The following is a 15,330-nucleotide window of genomic DNA, read 5'->3' as shown; positions in this document are numbered from 1 at the left end:
TGTCAATAGTCCCAATAGTCTTAGTTTGGAAGCTGCATGGGCCTTGACCTCTATGGGTAGCCCCAGCTGACCTCGAATTTGTACCCCTCCTGCCTCAGCCTCACAAATGCTGATTCCAGACCCCTGTAATCGCCCCCTGGCTTGCAAATAGGATTCTAGTCAACAGAAGAAGATTTGGGAGAGCCTGATGATACTTCGACAGGCAAACAGAAGCTAGATGACTTGGAAGCATATGAAAGGTCACGTTCGGAGTCAGAGTCGCTCCGTTTGCTCAGAGTAGGCGCTATGCAGAGTGCGGATGATGCGTTGTAGGTTTATAGGTTCACTCTGGGGTTTGCTTGCTTGTTTGTTTTCCCCCCTCAAGTAAAATATTCTTTATAAAGGAAAAAGATGTATTCCAAAATGCATACACTTGAGGCCTTAAAGTCCACTTAAGGTATCCACTTAGGTTATTTTTTTTTTCCTACAATCACTTGGGAAATTCACATTATCTTACAGTGGCCCTAAGCAGTGTTAAAGCTGGATAGTTTCAGAGGTGACCAGATGGCTGTAAATGGGAGCCAGTGAAGCTTAGTGGTTACAAGCCTTTTTAAAGGCGTATACTAGTTACATTGTAGAGACAGTAGCTGCACTCTTAAAGGCAGATGACTCAGTACGATCAGGTTCCTTAGTATGTGAAGTGAGGTGACATTTCCTGTGACTGCCATGTGTAGATTAAAATGTGCTGTGTTTCCGGTGTGAAGTTGTGGTTCTCTGGAAACAATGCAGTGAGCACCTCTGGTGAGGTGACACGGAGTTCTAAACAAGATGCTTTCGAAGGGCGTGCCGAGATAGCTCGCAATTGTGTTTCCACGTGTCTAATGCAATTTTTTTGCTAAGTAAATTAAAAATTATAATTAGTCCTTTGGCTATTTAGTTTTGTTTTGTTTTCCATCTGTTAGGAAAATAGGAAACGTAGGGTAACTAACTTCAAGAGTTCCCATCACCCCAAGAGTTGTGCCATCACCCTGTCCATGTTCGTTTCTGTCAACAGTTTCTGCCTGTGTACATGCACATTCGAGTTCTGGTTGCTGCGTATCTGTTTCAGACGGGATATGGGCACTTCTCTTACTTTTGGGTCAAAGGAGATTTTGGAATCCATAGAGTATGTCAGGTAAGAGTGCAGTCAGCTATTCCCTTTTTCTTTCAACTCAGCATGCTTTTTCTCTCCATCTGTTAAGAAAAAAAAATTGATAGGATCGTTTTGAGATCATGAATCATTATGACTTAGGAAATATCATTTTGAAGTTGTATCTTTGCGTTCACTGTGTAGTCGTTTGAGATAACTTACTAGCGATGGAAGGAAAATATAACCTAGATGCATATATAATAGCACCAGTGCTCAAAGGATCACTGTATTGGTCTTCGTCAGTTTTGAATAGAGGTTCACAATTACCTGAAATGATCATGAATTCTTTTTATCCTGCCTTAAGAGAGTATTACTACCTACCGGCTTTCTGCCTCTTGCTAAGCAGTTTCTAAACATCACTTTCCTTTCCCTGTATTGCAACCCTGAGATGTTCTCATGGGAACAGAGGCTGGGAGAGGCTAAACACTCTGCCCAGGGTCACAGGGTCAGTGGACAGGGCTGCTAGAGGTCTGCTTACAGTCTGTATTTTGTCAATAAAAGTAGAGTGATATCTGAAATGACTGTAATGGAAGTCACAGAGACTTTTTTAAAACTTGAATGATACTACTTTGGATCTCTATTACCTATCCATTTTTTTCCCAAGAGGATAAATCATCATCGAGCAGAAGATGGAAGGAGCATCGTTTTCTTGAGGCAGTTGAATCTCTGCCTGCAAAACTAACCCCCAGAGGGTGGTCTATGATTTCTTTCCTCTCTGTAAAAAGAGGACAATTTCCTGTGACTGTAGTTATAAGATGGCTCTGGCTGCTTTTTTACTGGAAATTCATTAGTGTAATAATACACAAATATATCAAACTCTATAGTGATTGTGGGACAAATGAAACTTCAGGGATTGGTAAAATACACTTGTATGGTTGTTATTTGATTCATAAATGTATTATTGTATTCAGAAAAATCTGTCTTTGCTTTTTCTTCATATTGGGAATGAAAACCATTTTCTTTTCCATTTTCATAGGTCTTATTTCGTCTCAACTTCCTGGTTGTGGTATTATGTATCGTGATGGATCGACCTTATCAATTCTATTACTTTGTCCCCTTGGTCACCGTGTGGTTCATGGTCATATATGTCACTTTAGCACTGTGGCCACAAATAATCCAGAAAAAGGCAAACGGTAAATAGACTGTCTTACTAAAGGATGTAGGCCATTTAAATGTGTGTGTGGTTTTAGCATTTTTGTTGTAAAACTTGTTTCTAAAATAATACAGCCAAGTAGCTCACTGCACAGTATAATACAGCATTGCAGAATATGAGTGTACATTTATATTGTGTGTTTTCCGGTGCAGAGAGGAGCTGTGGGCTCTTCCCACGTTGTCCTTCAATACTGCCAGCTCCGTTGTGTGTGGTTTCTTACCTGTGTGGAGAGTCTGAGTGAACATTCACTAGCAAAACTTTCACGTGTCAAAGAGTTTATAGTTTGTCTTCTGCACAACTGTTTGGGCATTTCTATCAACCTATTTTACATATAAGGAACCTACTTCCCTCCCTCTAAAGTTGTCGTTTCCACATCCCTCAGTCGCTTACTGATCATGTTCAGGTAGGCTACAGTTGTTTATCTTAATATGGCTTCTCCACGGTCATTTCATTCAGATAAAGTCTTAAGTGTTCAAAAAAATTAATATTAAAGCTGTATTTGACGTTGAACTTAAATCTTGCTATCAGAATTTTTTCTCATTGACTTTCATTAAGATGTTAAATAAGTTTCCAGGAACATTTCTATACAACCCCTTTAAAATTCATTAGTATCTTTGCACAGTCTATAGATTTAGAGTACAGTTTTTCTTCAGAAACTTCAGACATTAATCAAAATGCATAAACTTTGACCATCTACTTTGAAGGATGCATATGTTAAAATGTGCCTTAAGGGTAAATCCTAGTCCATGGGGAGTTTACACTTCCTGGAACTTTATGCCTAATCAGTGCTACCTAAGCTAGTATTTAACCCGAGTTTGAACATTGCATTGAACATACGGTTGTACACTTTGTGGAAACATTCAATAGTGACGGATAACATTGCACGCAAGAGGTACCTTAAAGTGAGTACGCCTAGGAGACGAGCAGCAGGTATGTGGGCCTCAGGTGCACACCGTAGCCCCGTTCCTCACAGTGATCTTCTACTGATCACTTTGCCCTGCCTTGGATGTATGCCCCTAAACACATTCAGCTATGTCCCATACTTACCGTTTACATATACTATATCAAGGGTTATTCTGAGAAACATTCAAGATGCAAAAGCCTTGAACAGAGTGTCCTCAGTGTGTTTGCTAATATAAATTTATATTGCTGTGTATGTTGCACATTTTCTCCTCTAGGAAATTGTTTCTGGCATCTTGGCTTACTGTTGAAACTCGCCTTTTTGCTGCTGTGCATATGTTTCCTGGCATATTCTCAGGTTCGTGTGGTCTTCTTGATTTGTATTTTACAATATTTTAAAGTTCAACTCTACTAAGGCTTGTGAGAAGAGTTTTTTAGCTTCATGTTTTAATGACTGTAATAAAAGTGTCACTCTTATATGCTCGCTGTAGTTCTTTTGAGACCCTACCTACTTTGTTACCACTGTTTTTGTTGTAAGAGCAATTTTAAGCTCTTCCTCTGGCAATTGTTCAAGATCCATTTTACTTGACTTTGATCAATCAAACGTTTATTGAATGCCTCTTATGAGACATACTCTAAGTAAGGATCAAAATTCTCTTGACAGAATTTGCAGCCTAGTTTGTGCATTATTCATTGCATCAAGCTGTTAACTTGATTTTTCTGTAAATGCACAAAGTAAATTTGAGACAGTTAGTAAAATGAACTTGGGTGCAGAGGGTTTGCACATGTCTAATATGCTTAATTTAAAAGATGCTGGTAATTTTTGTGCTTCTGCCCTTATATCCCTTATTTTAGTGGTTGAGATTTTCTGTAGATGTAGCAGAATGGCTGTCTGTTATCTGCTGATTCAATCCATCAGGCAGACATTCTATTTGGGCAGCATGCTCCTCATAACAAAATATTTTATTTGAATATCTATAGTTTTGGCAGAAGCTGCAGGTGACTTGCAGTGCTACATTTTGCTATGTCAAATGTAAATGCCCGTTAGGTATATTTTGCTATGTGTAGGGTGGGGCCTGAGCTAATTCTGCAGAGCATTTTGGGGAGGGGTGTTTAAGCTTTTATACTTCCTGTATTTGCCGGTGTATAAGACACCTTTTTAACACCAAAAAAAATCCGTTGCAAAGTTGGGCGCCTGCAAATAGACCCATGCCCAAGTCTGCTACCCAGGGTGTGTATTGGAAGAGGGGTAGTCTTATATGGTGAGTATATTCCAAACTCTATCAATAATGCTAATATTATATCATTTGTCTTATGCACCCAGTTGTCTTATATGCCGGGAAATATAGCACTTCCATACTTAAAATAATTTAAAACAGTTTTGTTTCTGCATGACATCCAGTTTTCTTTCCCATGTGAAATAAATAAAATAATAAAACAATGGGCAAATGTATAAAGAAATAGGTCAAAACAAATACCCAACATTCTATGAGTACATTTGAATGGAAAAAGGGAAGATCACTCATTATTAAATAGTGAGAATAAAAATCTTCCCCAGCTCTGGGTCACTGTTGACCCCAGGACAAGGATAAAAAAGTACACAGTGCAAAGTAGCCCACTGACTTTTCAGGAAGTCAATACTCAGTAAAACTTCTTTATTGGTGACATAATAAATAAATTTCAATTAGAAATAAAAATTTTAGTTACAAATGTATTTATACATAGATAATCTTCATATAGGTGGTTACCAGGGTCATAGTAGATATAAATCTCATAGAGCTATACCTGTTATGTTTTGTATTTGATCATAACTATATGTACGTGTATACATGTGTAATCCAGGAGACTTTATTTGGCACTCTTGGTAAGAGCGAGCCTAAGTTTTCTGCAGAATAAATTTTGATACAGTTCTATTTTATGTACAGTTGAAGGTGTGGTTAAGTGGAAACAGTGCATTTTGCTAAAGTGATTAAATTCTTCTGACACAAGGATTCGGCAGTATCTGAAGTATTTCCTCATATTTTCCTTTGGCTTTTAGTAATTATTTTTTATGCTGTTGCAGTAGGTCCAGTGATAGGACATTCCTTAGTAAAGCTTTGTGGCATTCTTTAGTCGATATTGAGGATTTGTTTTCTTTGAAAGGCTTCATTAGTGTGCAGGAATGTACCCAAGACTTTTGCCCCTTCGTTCCCACATTTTCTTGGCTGTCAGATTGATAAGAGGGGGCTATTCACTAACTGAACAGAAGAAAACTTGAATCTGTGGCTGTCATAGCGTTTGAGAATGGCCGATTGGAGAAACTAATCCAGGGGGTTTTCAACTTTAATAATTATAGATAATTAAAGACACTGAGAGGAAAACAAATTATATTTCACCTTAATCATTTTTTTGGATATTGATATCATATTGGCTAACGCATTTTGTGTTTTTGTGTCTGACTGGTGAATATGAACCTTTTTGTGTAGATTGAACTCTACAATAGAATGCTTTTCTAATTACTAGTTTTTTACTTTTTCAAAATTTTACAGTTTTAGTAGCTTTCCCGTGAAAGACAAATAAATTTGGAAAGTATTAAATATTTTTTGGCCATAGCTAAAATAAATTTATTCTTAAGTGAATTTCCAATGAAGCCATATTTTCAAATGAATTGGACAGAAGTTAAGAATGTGAACAGCCTTTGTTTAATCCCTAGCTTAACCAATATAGATTATAATAAAATTGCAAAACAAGCACTGACAAGCAAAATAATATAGTGTTAACTGTCTGCCTTCCTTCCTTTAGGGTGCATTTGAGAAGATCTTTTCTCTGTGGCCACTTTCCAAGTGTTTCGAGCTGAGAGGGAACGTGTACGAGTGGTGGTTCAGATGGAGGTTAGACCGTTACGTATGTATTTACTTTGTGATATCTTGATGCCTCAAATTATACTGTTAGAAAATTATTTGCCCTCTTGTCTGTTTCTGCTTAGTTTTAGAGTATCTAAGAAACCTGTCGAGAGTAAATTAAGCAGACCCACGCACCCTTTCTCATTACAGCAGGAAATGAGTATGCAGAGCACTAGGTCAGCGCTAGCCCCCTGACTCTTTGCTCTTTTCTTTCTGTCTTTTACTGTCTCTCAGTATGCTTTCAGATAAGCATTCTGTGTCATTCCTGTTTTCTAACATCTGTGTATTTTCCAGTGTAGCTTATGGCATCTCCAAGCCACATACAAACAAAGTGTCTCTGCTATAAGTCTCTTTAGTCTGCTAGGATGTGCTTATCTGTTTGGGAGCCTGAAACAGAACATGATAGCCTGGTTGGCTCCTGAACAACAAAGCATATTTCTTACAGCTCCAGTGACTGGGAAATCCAAGTTTGTGGTGATGGCAGATTTAGTGTTTGGTGAGGGCCTGCTTCCTGGATCATGAGCAGTCATGTTCTCACCAGGGGTGCTCTCTGGGGTCTGTTTTATAGGGCACTAACGCTACTCATAAAGATTGCACCCTCATGACCTGATCGCTTCCCACATACCCAACTAAAACCTCTAAATTCCAGATAGAAATTTGTTTTCCACATACCAGAGAGTGTTTTTTTTTGGGGGGGGGGGGGTGCAGGGTGATAACTGAGGGACACAAAAGTTCAGTCCATTGCCGTGATAAATCACGTTATATTATTTGTGTCTCTTTTTATTTGCTTGTTGATTGTTTGGTGGTTTTTTAATTTGTTTCTTTGTTGTTGTTGTTTCAGAGGAAAAAAAAAATGCCTGTGCACCTTCTGTCCCACCACGTTTTTTAATATACATTGTTTCTTTCTAAACTTCAGATTTTGTAGTATTGTTGCCTGGTTTGATTGAAGGGATTGTATAAAATGTACTTTAGTGTTTTTGGAGAATGTTTAGGAGAGGTTGGGATGTTGAAATTTTTATGGTTGGGGATGTAGCTCAGCAGAGGAGTTTGTGCTTCTCCTGTGTAAGGCTCTGGGTTCAGCTGAAATAATCACTTGTCTTTCTTCCCTCCCTTGCTGCCAGGACACCTTGAGGTGGTGGGGTGGGGGGTGGGGCAGTCTACCCCTGCAGCATACTGGCTCTCCTGGCTTGCACTTTCTAGCAGTCACTCGGTCATTGGCTTTATTTTACTGTCAAGGTTTACTCTTTATAGCCACTCAAAAGTCCTAAAAGCTTCTGGCCAACCTAATGTTATAAAGACAGTTTTCAATAACCAAGTATTGTTGCTCATATTTGAGAGGTCACTTCACAACAAGTTTTCTCTGTGTTGTTTTCAGGTAGTCTTCCATGGGATGCTGTTTGCCTTCATTTATCTGGCTTTACAGAGACGTCAAATACTTTCTGAAGGAAAGGGTGAACCTCTTTTTTCAAACAAAATTTCCAACTTTCTATTATTTATTTCAGTAGTGTCTTTCTTGGTAAGTTTCAAAATAATAAGTCCCTGATTTTCTAAACTTTTAGCTTATAGAGAAAATTAACCTTATAACAAGGCAATGTAATCAACTAATTTAAATCAATACTTTAAAATTTTTACTGTATTTTTTCTAGTTAGATATAAGTTCTAAATAGACTGCATATTTAAGTTAAGAACAAACACTATCTGAGAGTATAGTGAAATAGGAACGATCAATTTGGGAAAAATTATACCATGTTCCCTATCTATCTATCTGCATATCTATCTATCTATCTATCGGTTTTGGAGACAGTGTTTCTTTGTGTGCCCCTGGCTGTCTTGGAACTCCCTCCATAGACTAGGCTGGCCTTGAACTTGTAGAGATCCACATGAAAGGCATGTATTACCACTGCCCAGCTCCATGTACTCTTGTTTTTGCCTTTTTTGGTTTTTTGTTTTGTTTTTGTTGTTTCGAGACAGTGTTTCTCTGTGTAGCCCTGGATGTCCTGGACTCACTTTGTAGACCAGGCTGGCCTCGAACTCACAGAGATCTGCCTGCCTCTGCCTGTGCTGGGATTACAGGAGTGTGCCACCATGCCTGGCTGCTCCCTATAGTCTTGGATGTGGATGGAGAGCCAGCTCTGCCTGGTGATGACCAGATTACAAGACATGTCCAAGTCTCTGTGTACCCCTTTCTCTTTTGCTTTCTTATACTTCGATAGTTGATCCTACTGAAGTAAGTGAACAAACCTAATAAAAGCTTTCATTGGTTCTTTCTATAGCATAGTGATTACAAGTTGAAAAGAAGATAACAACTAAGCCATTCTGTTTTGTGTGTGCTTAAGGGCCAGCCAGCCTTTTTGTGATTTGACCTGTGCATTCTTATTTTAGACCTATTCCATCTGGGCTAGCAGTTGTAAAAACAAAGCAGAGTGTAATGAGCTGCACCCATCTGTTTCTGTGGTACAGGTAATTATCTTTCTTGATTTCTCACAAGGCTTTTTTCTTTAAAAAAAAAATATTTCTAGATGCTTTTCCTACTGTGTAGCCCATGCTGGCCTCAAACTCATGATCTTCCTGCCTCAGTCTCCCAGGTAATAAAATCAAGACATTCACCACCAAAGAATTATGTCGATTGAGAGAACTATTCACTGAAAAGATTGTGTAAGAATGTAGTACTCAGAAATAAAGAAAGGAGAGTCCAAACCCCAGAAAATGTAGGGAAGTTACCAAATCTCTAAGCCTTGTCTCTCTCTACAGTAAGAGCTATTAAAATCACACTCAAAGGGCTCTTCTAGCTCATGTTTGAAAGTTGTGCAGCTAAGCACTTGTAACTTAGAAAACATTAATCCCAGGACTACGTTGTTGGCTCTGTGGGTGACATGTTTGCTGTACAGAGTGCAAGGACTGGCGAGGTCCATCCCCAGCAGCAGAGCCGTTGAGCAGCACACTCATTGTTGACCTCTGGCCTACACACATATATGCATTCACGTTTGCGAACACACACGTCATACGCAAACATTTTAACTTTCGAATCACATGCACATTTTAAATATTTTTTGAGTGTATTTAATTTTATTTATTAATTATCTACTGTGCTAAGTTCCATGTTAATCATAAACGGCTCAGGATTAAAAAAGATCTGACACCTGTCCTCAGGAAATATAGAATTTAATGGCGATTCATGTAAGTGTCTTGTATTCATGTAATAATCTTTTGATTCTGCATGTTAGATATTGGTGATTGCCAGATCCAGCACAATTTCTACCCTTGAAGAACTGACAATATTCTGTAACAAAGTATTATAATAACCACATAATTATGAACAGAAGCATATCATACTTTATGAGAATATATTAATGGGTGGTATATGACCTAGCTGGAGTGGGGTCAAGGATCACAGATCATTTCCCTGAGAATGGAGGGAGTGAAGGAACCGTTGGGCAGGTCCCACAGGGAAAGGGAACATGGCCCATTGAAGGACCTGCAAGCAGGACACTGGGGCTGCAACTCAGAGAGCCAAGATATAAAGAGGTGTGGGATCGGGCCTGGAAAGGGGGCAGAGTCTGGTGAGGGCTCAAACCAGAAGGTCAGCTGCAGCCCGTCATAGGGCATGACCATCAGTGGAGGACCGTAGGTCCAGATCGCTTTGAAAGCCTGGGTGTTTTTCCTAACCTTTGTTGATTAAAGAGCAGAGTTTTGAAGGAAGTTATGTCTTAAAATCTTAAGGGGGAATTGTCCAGCCCAGAGGGGCATGGAGAGTTTCTGGAGCATCCTCCCCAAGTGCTGAGTGTTCTTTAGTGCGGGGACTGTTTGATTTATTCCCAGCTTCTGTGTATTCTGTAGCACCAAACAGGTGGGAGATTCTCTAGACATTATCGGCTATGACGTTTTCAGTGCTGTCTTTGAATGGCATTTCTATTACTTCTGTAGACAAGGGCACCACTTACCAGGAGCTTTTGTACAACTTATAAAATGTCATTGCTGTGACTCACAGGATGAGAGGGAACATTAGCACTCACGGTATACCAGACAGAACAATTGGAGAGCAAAGGAGAAAGTGGCTGCAAGCAGAATAGTACCAACTCTTTTCCTACTTACCACCCCCACATGCTCACATATCTGAAGATACCTTTGTTGTAGGACCACGGCTTCTTGTAGGGTAAAAGAATGGACAAGGAGTATAAACTAAAGCAAGTTTTCGTTTTATTGGCTGTTTTCTTTTCTTTAAGGATATTTGTTCCACCTTGTAAATGTCAACAGCATCTAAAAACTTCCTATGGTATAACCACACGCTTCCAACTTGGTTGCATGCTTATTCTTAGATGTCAGCAGAGGATTTGTGTGTCTCCTGAGAGCTGAAAAGTGAGAGGGGGGGATCATTAGAGCACATACACGTCTGCGGAAATTCCTTTAAGATTTTACCCATGTATACAATTCCTGCTCTTTCATTTGAAAATATTTCCCAGCCTAACTGGTGCATAGTTTTTCTTTCCTTATTTCTCTCTCTTCCCCCTGCCCCTGCCTCTCTCTGTCTCTCTCTGTATCTATCTATCTATCTATCTATCTATCTATCTATCTATCTTTTGTTTGTTTGGTTTTGTGGTGTGTGTGTGTGTGTGTGTGTGTGTGTGTGTGTGTGTGTGTGTGTGTTTTCGAGACAGGGTTTCTCTGTGTACTCTTGGCTGTCCTGGACTCGCTTTGTAGACCAGGCTGGCCTCGAACAAACTCACAGCAATCCACCTGCCTCTGCCTCCTGAGTACTGGGATTAAGGCGTGTGCCACCACGCCCACCCCCCTAGTGTGTGGGGGTGTGTGGGGGGGGTGTGATGTGAGATGATAGGCACATTACCCCTGAGTGTACCCCAACCTGTGTCAGCCTTTGAATCTCAACTTAGTGATTTTGCCTCTCAGACTTGGTAGGAATTTCCAGCAGTGACTGGCTACAGAACAAGGAATTGACTGTAAAGAGTGTATAGAAAATGATTAGAATAGTACCCAGGAAGGTACAACACTACCCCAATTGTAAACATCATTGTATTCATTTGAAGTTAATAATGACTTTCCAGATGTCAACTGTGCTCTCTGTGGTTATTATTTCTCTTTGACTTTTCTCTTTCCCTTATTTATTAAATACATGATAAAACATAAGACTTCAATATGATAAAGAGATGAAGTGCACATTGAGAAGTGGCAGATCCCAGATAGAGAGAGAGGACGTGGCTCTTTTGGTACTCTTCCTGGACTTCATGTTGCTCACTCAGCCTGAGGGATTGTATGCATATGTGTTCATCTTCCTAGTATTTAACTTCACACCTGTGTTACATTGCTCATTATAATAGCACATTAATTAGAGATAGGTCTCCCCTGCTTGATCTTTACCTCTAAGTGTGTAATGCTTGTGCTGTTCACTGTATACTCAGTTTCTTTAAAGATCTCCAGTATATGCCTCAATAAATACCTGGACATGTTTTTATATTACATCCCCATTTGTGATGATGAGAAATCAGACCAGGTTAAGTGCCTTTCCTCAAGTCCCAGAACTGGCACAGGCAGACCACACTGATATCTCTCTGCCATCGCCACCAGGATGCCTCAGTTGAATCGTGTCTGAGAGTTTCTTCTGGTCAGAGTATCCACATTCCTTCTTTTACTTCCTTCCTACTGTGCTCCCCAGAGAATTCCTGCATCTTTTGAATGAGGCATTTCTGAAGTTTAAATGGCTGTCCCAACCGTTTTCTAAAAGAAGATAGTGATGAAAATGCAGCCTCTTTTTTAAAAAAGTATAATGTCTCATTACTTTAAAGGAAGATGAATTCTCAGCATAGTGCTTTGCTTAACAAGCTGGTTATTAGGTATGAGACTGTGAATTGGAAGTTTTAAATGCAAGGCATACCTTGTGCAAAAAGATCCTGGAGAGGGATGCCAGCTAGGAGCCCCCAACTAGAGATTATGTTGGAGTAACAATCCAGAGGGAAAACGGTTGCGTGTAAATGCTGCACAAAGTGCATGCCATCTCTCAGGCTCCGCAGCAGCAACCTGACGATATTCGTGACCCCGCTGTTTCCCATACAAACATCCGTGTCGGCGGAGGACGGGTTGTGCTCATTGGATTTCTGTCACTGTGACAAAATACTCAAGGAAAGCAACTTCAGGGAGGAAAGTCTTGCTTTGATTCATGACTTAATAGGTTTCTGTGGAGTTTGTGGGTGCTGGTGCATTGGGCTGCGGTGAGGCAGAACGCCTCGACATGAATGTGGCCTGTCAAAGCTGCTTGCCTTGTGATGGCCAAAGGAGGCCCAGGGACAAGGCATGCTCCTCAAAGGCATAGCCTCCCTGATCAACTTCCTCCACCTAGGCTCCACCAAGAATGGCTCAGCCAGCCAGGAACCCATCAGTGCGGCAATCCATTTCATGGAGCCTTCATAGCCAGACCACAACAGGAATTTGAAAGATGTGAAAGAGAAAGAGTGGCCATTGGCCTGGCAGATACTCTATAAATGGAGCAAAAATATATCAACTTTACACAGAGAGGTGGGGTGGGGTTGGTGTTTGGGGTAGTTTGTTCTCCGTTATACATAAAGTAAAACATTTCTCTTTCATTACCTCAAGTCTGCACTACTCATCAGTATACAAACCCAGCTTGGATGCACTCTAACCAAAATACCCTGCCAATATTTATCAATTAAAAAACATGTATATCAAATTCAAGAATATAAACAACACAGCTACCCTTTAGGCTTCATTCAAGTTATTGTAAGTAAATGTGTTAATGGTATTTACCTTTCTTGGGTTTCCCTCATAGATTGTGGCTTTCATCCTGATAAGGAACATCCCTGGATATGCCCGTTCTGTTTACAGTTCATTTTTTGCTTGGTTTGGAAAAATTTCACTAGAGGTTGGTATTCTAATATTTTGCTTTATCACAGGCAGCTGAGCGTATGTGTGTATGTGCACATATGTATGTGTATGTGAATGTGCAAGTCTGACATACTCTGTTTTATACTAAAGTTAGGTTCAGTGTGGAATTTGAGCAATCATAAAGCATTTGGGTAGGTTTTTAGAGCCTTCTTAACAATAGCTAGGTGCGGGTAACTATCAAAGCATTCTTTCACATTGTTTCAAGCTTTTGATTACAACTAAGATGCTTGAAAAAAAAAGAAAAGTATTAAGCCAGATATAAATGAATTCACACTAGGGAGATTTTGACTTTTTGTTCATCTCCATAATTAAATATTGCTGGAATCCACATCTCTAATGTTTACTCTAGTAATGTAACTTTAATATGACTGGACACTGTGGGAAGATAGTGAAATTCATTACTGTTTGAGCTAGAAAAAATAAAAAATTATCTACAAAATCAATGTAAGCCATGGGTTTGAAGAATGTCCTGCCAACTCTGACCTTTGTTATTTGAAATAAGATGCTTTCACACAGTCCATATTGCAGTTATAACAGGTACTTTTTTTAGAGTTGAGGTCTATGGAGTGACCTTCTTAAGTAGGTCAGGTAAGTTCTTCCAAGTTCCCTGGTCAGGATTCCATCATTTTATGGTTGTCTCAGTTGGAAGAGGGACTACATAGGGGGAAAGAGCACAGCAGGCTCCAGGGTATGAGAATCACATGGGTCCAAAAAGCCCCCAAGGTAAAACATTATCACAGATTTCAGCTCGGAGAAATTAATGATTTGGTCACTGATGCTGTGTGCACAGCTAACTTCCTAAGTGTTTTCCCCCCTAGCTGTTTATTTGTCAGTATCACATATGGCTGGCAGCAGACACAAGGGGCATCTTGGTCCTCGTCCCTGGCAACCCTACTCTCAACATCATCGTCAGCACTTTCATCTTCGTTTGCGTGGCTCATGAAATTTCTCAGATCACTACAGACCTCGCACAGGTCATTATTCCTAAGGACAACCCGTCTCTCTTCAGAAGGCTGGCGTGTACACTTGCATTCTTTGGCGGACTGCTCATCTTATCCTCCATTCAAGATAAATCAAGACTCTAGGCTCCTAAAGAATCCTAAACACAAAACTGTTTGGGCTTACTTTGCATCTGTCTAGACAGGAAAATCATCTGTCTGAAGATATTAATGACTGTGTAAATACAAACACTTGGCAAGAGGACAGTTTTGTGATGTCCGTTGAACTTGTGTGACTGTATATATGAGCACTGTATATACCCAATGTGAAATGCTTAAAAACAAGGAACCAGGATGTATATATAGGAGTGCATGTAGAAAAGGCTTTTCTACTGAATCTGTGTCCATTTATAGGTGATGATAGTTAACATATGAAGGCAGGGAAATGACCGAGTTTCCAGTAAACACATGTAAGTAATATAATTAGCCTAGTGACACCACTGAGTGTTTTGATGTCCTGTAACTTTGTGGTAACCGTCCCGTCTGCATCTGTACTCACAGAACCTCCTACGTCACTGAAAACTTAGTACCGAAGTGACCTGCGGTGTGTCTGTCTTATGTGCAATGATGTGGAATGAGAAACAGTGTGTCGTTAGCCCATGTGTATTCATAGCCGCTGTGTGTCTCCGATGTGACTGTTTCCTTGCTGTGGTTTGCAGGTGTGTAAGCCTAAATCTTTGTACACTTTGCCCTTCACAGAGCTGTTCTAAAGCTCTGGGTTGAGGTTTTGTTATTGTGGGTGTTGTCGTTGCTTCTTTTTAAAAAGGCCAAATTTTCCTTCCAATCTGAACATTGTATTTCTTTTCCCTAAGCTATGGCAGGATAAAAATAAACTGCCCTGTGGATCCACTAATGTTTGCTGGCCGCTAATTAAGTATTGCATATTATTTCCAATGTTTGGAAAGCTCTTTATAGCCATTTGGTATTGCCTATTATTCCCTCATTTTTTTTTTAACTATTTATCAATCTGAACCTGTGCATTGCAGTGAAGTTCCAAATCCTTTGATTGAAATGTACGATCATAGTAGAATTTTAAGTAAACTGCTGACTTTGGACAATAAATGATTTGTTCAGGTTTTTTTGTTTTTTTAATGAGCTGTTAGAGGTATACATTTATTTATCTGTTGTACAGATCTGATTATGAATTTTAATGTATGAAATATTGCACTTATTTGCTCTTATTCTGTGTGTGGTACAATATATTTTCTGTTCATAGTGTGTGACAAAGGAGTAATTTAAACACAAATAAACATTCAGTGGATGCTTATTTTTATATTGTTAAAGTATCAAGCTATGTGTGGTTTTTTTTATCCACTT

At 39.5% G+C, this 15,330-nt stretch overlaps 1 protein-coding gene across 1 annotated transcript in view; it reads left to right on the top strand.

The window, feature by feature from the left end:
- Positions 1-15,296, top strand: part of CASD1 (CAS1 domain containing 1) — a 42,359-nt gene extending 27,063 nt beyond the window's left edge. Inside the window, exons 11-18 of the mRNA XM_084785416.1 lie at positions 1,034-1,153; positions 2,145-2,301; positions 3,500-3,579; positions 6,003-6,104; positions 7,479-7,619; positions 8,486-8,563; positions 12,900-12,992; positions 13,834-15,296. Coding sequence (XP_084641542.1) covers positions 1,034-1,153; positions 2,145-2,301; positions 3,500-3,579; positions 6,003-6,104; positions 7,479-7,619; positions 8,486-8,563; positions 12,900-12,992; positions 13,834-14,100 — 1,038 coding nt within the window. The 3' untranslated portion in view covers positions 14,101-15,296. The remainder of the gene's footprint in view (positions 1-1,033; positions 1,154-2,144; positions 2,302-3,499; positions 3,580-6,002; positions 6,105-7,478; positions 7,620-8,485; positions 8,564-12,899; positions 12,993-13,833) is intronic.
- Positions 15,297-15,330: the final 34 nt, after the last annotated feature.

This window comes from Acomys minous (assembly GCF_964271855.1).
Source record: "Acomys minous genome assembly, chromosome: 6".
NCBI lineage: Eukaryota > Metazoa > Chordata > Mammalia > Rodentia > Muridae > Acomys > Acomys minous.
Note: the sequence above shows the minus strand (reverse complement) of the source record. Positions and strands in the feature narration are given on the sequence as shown.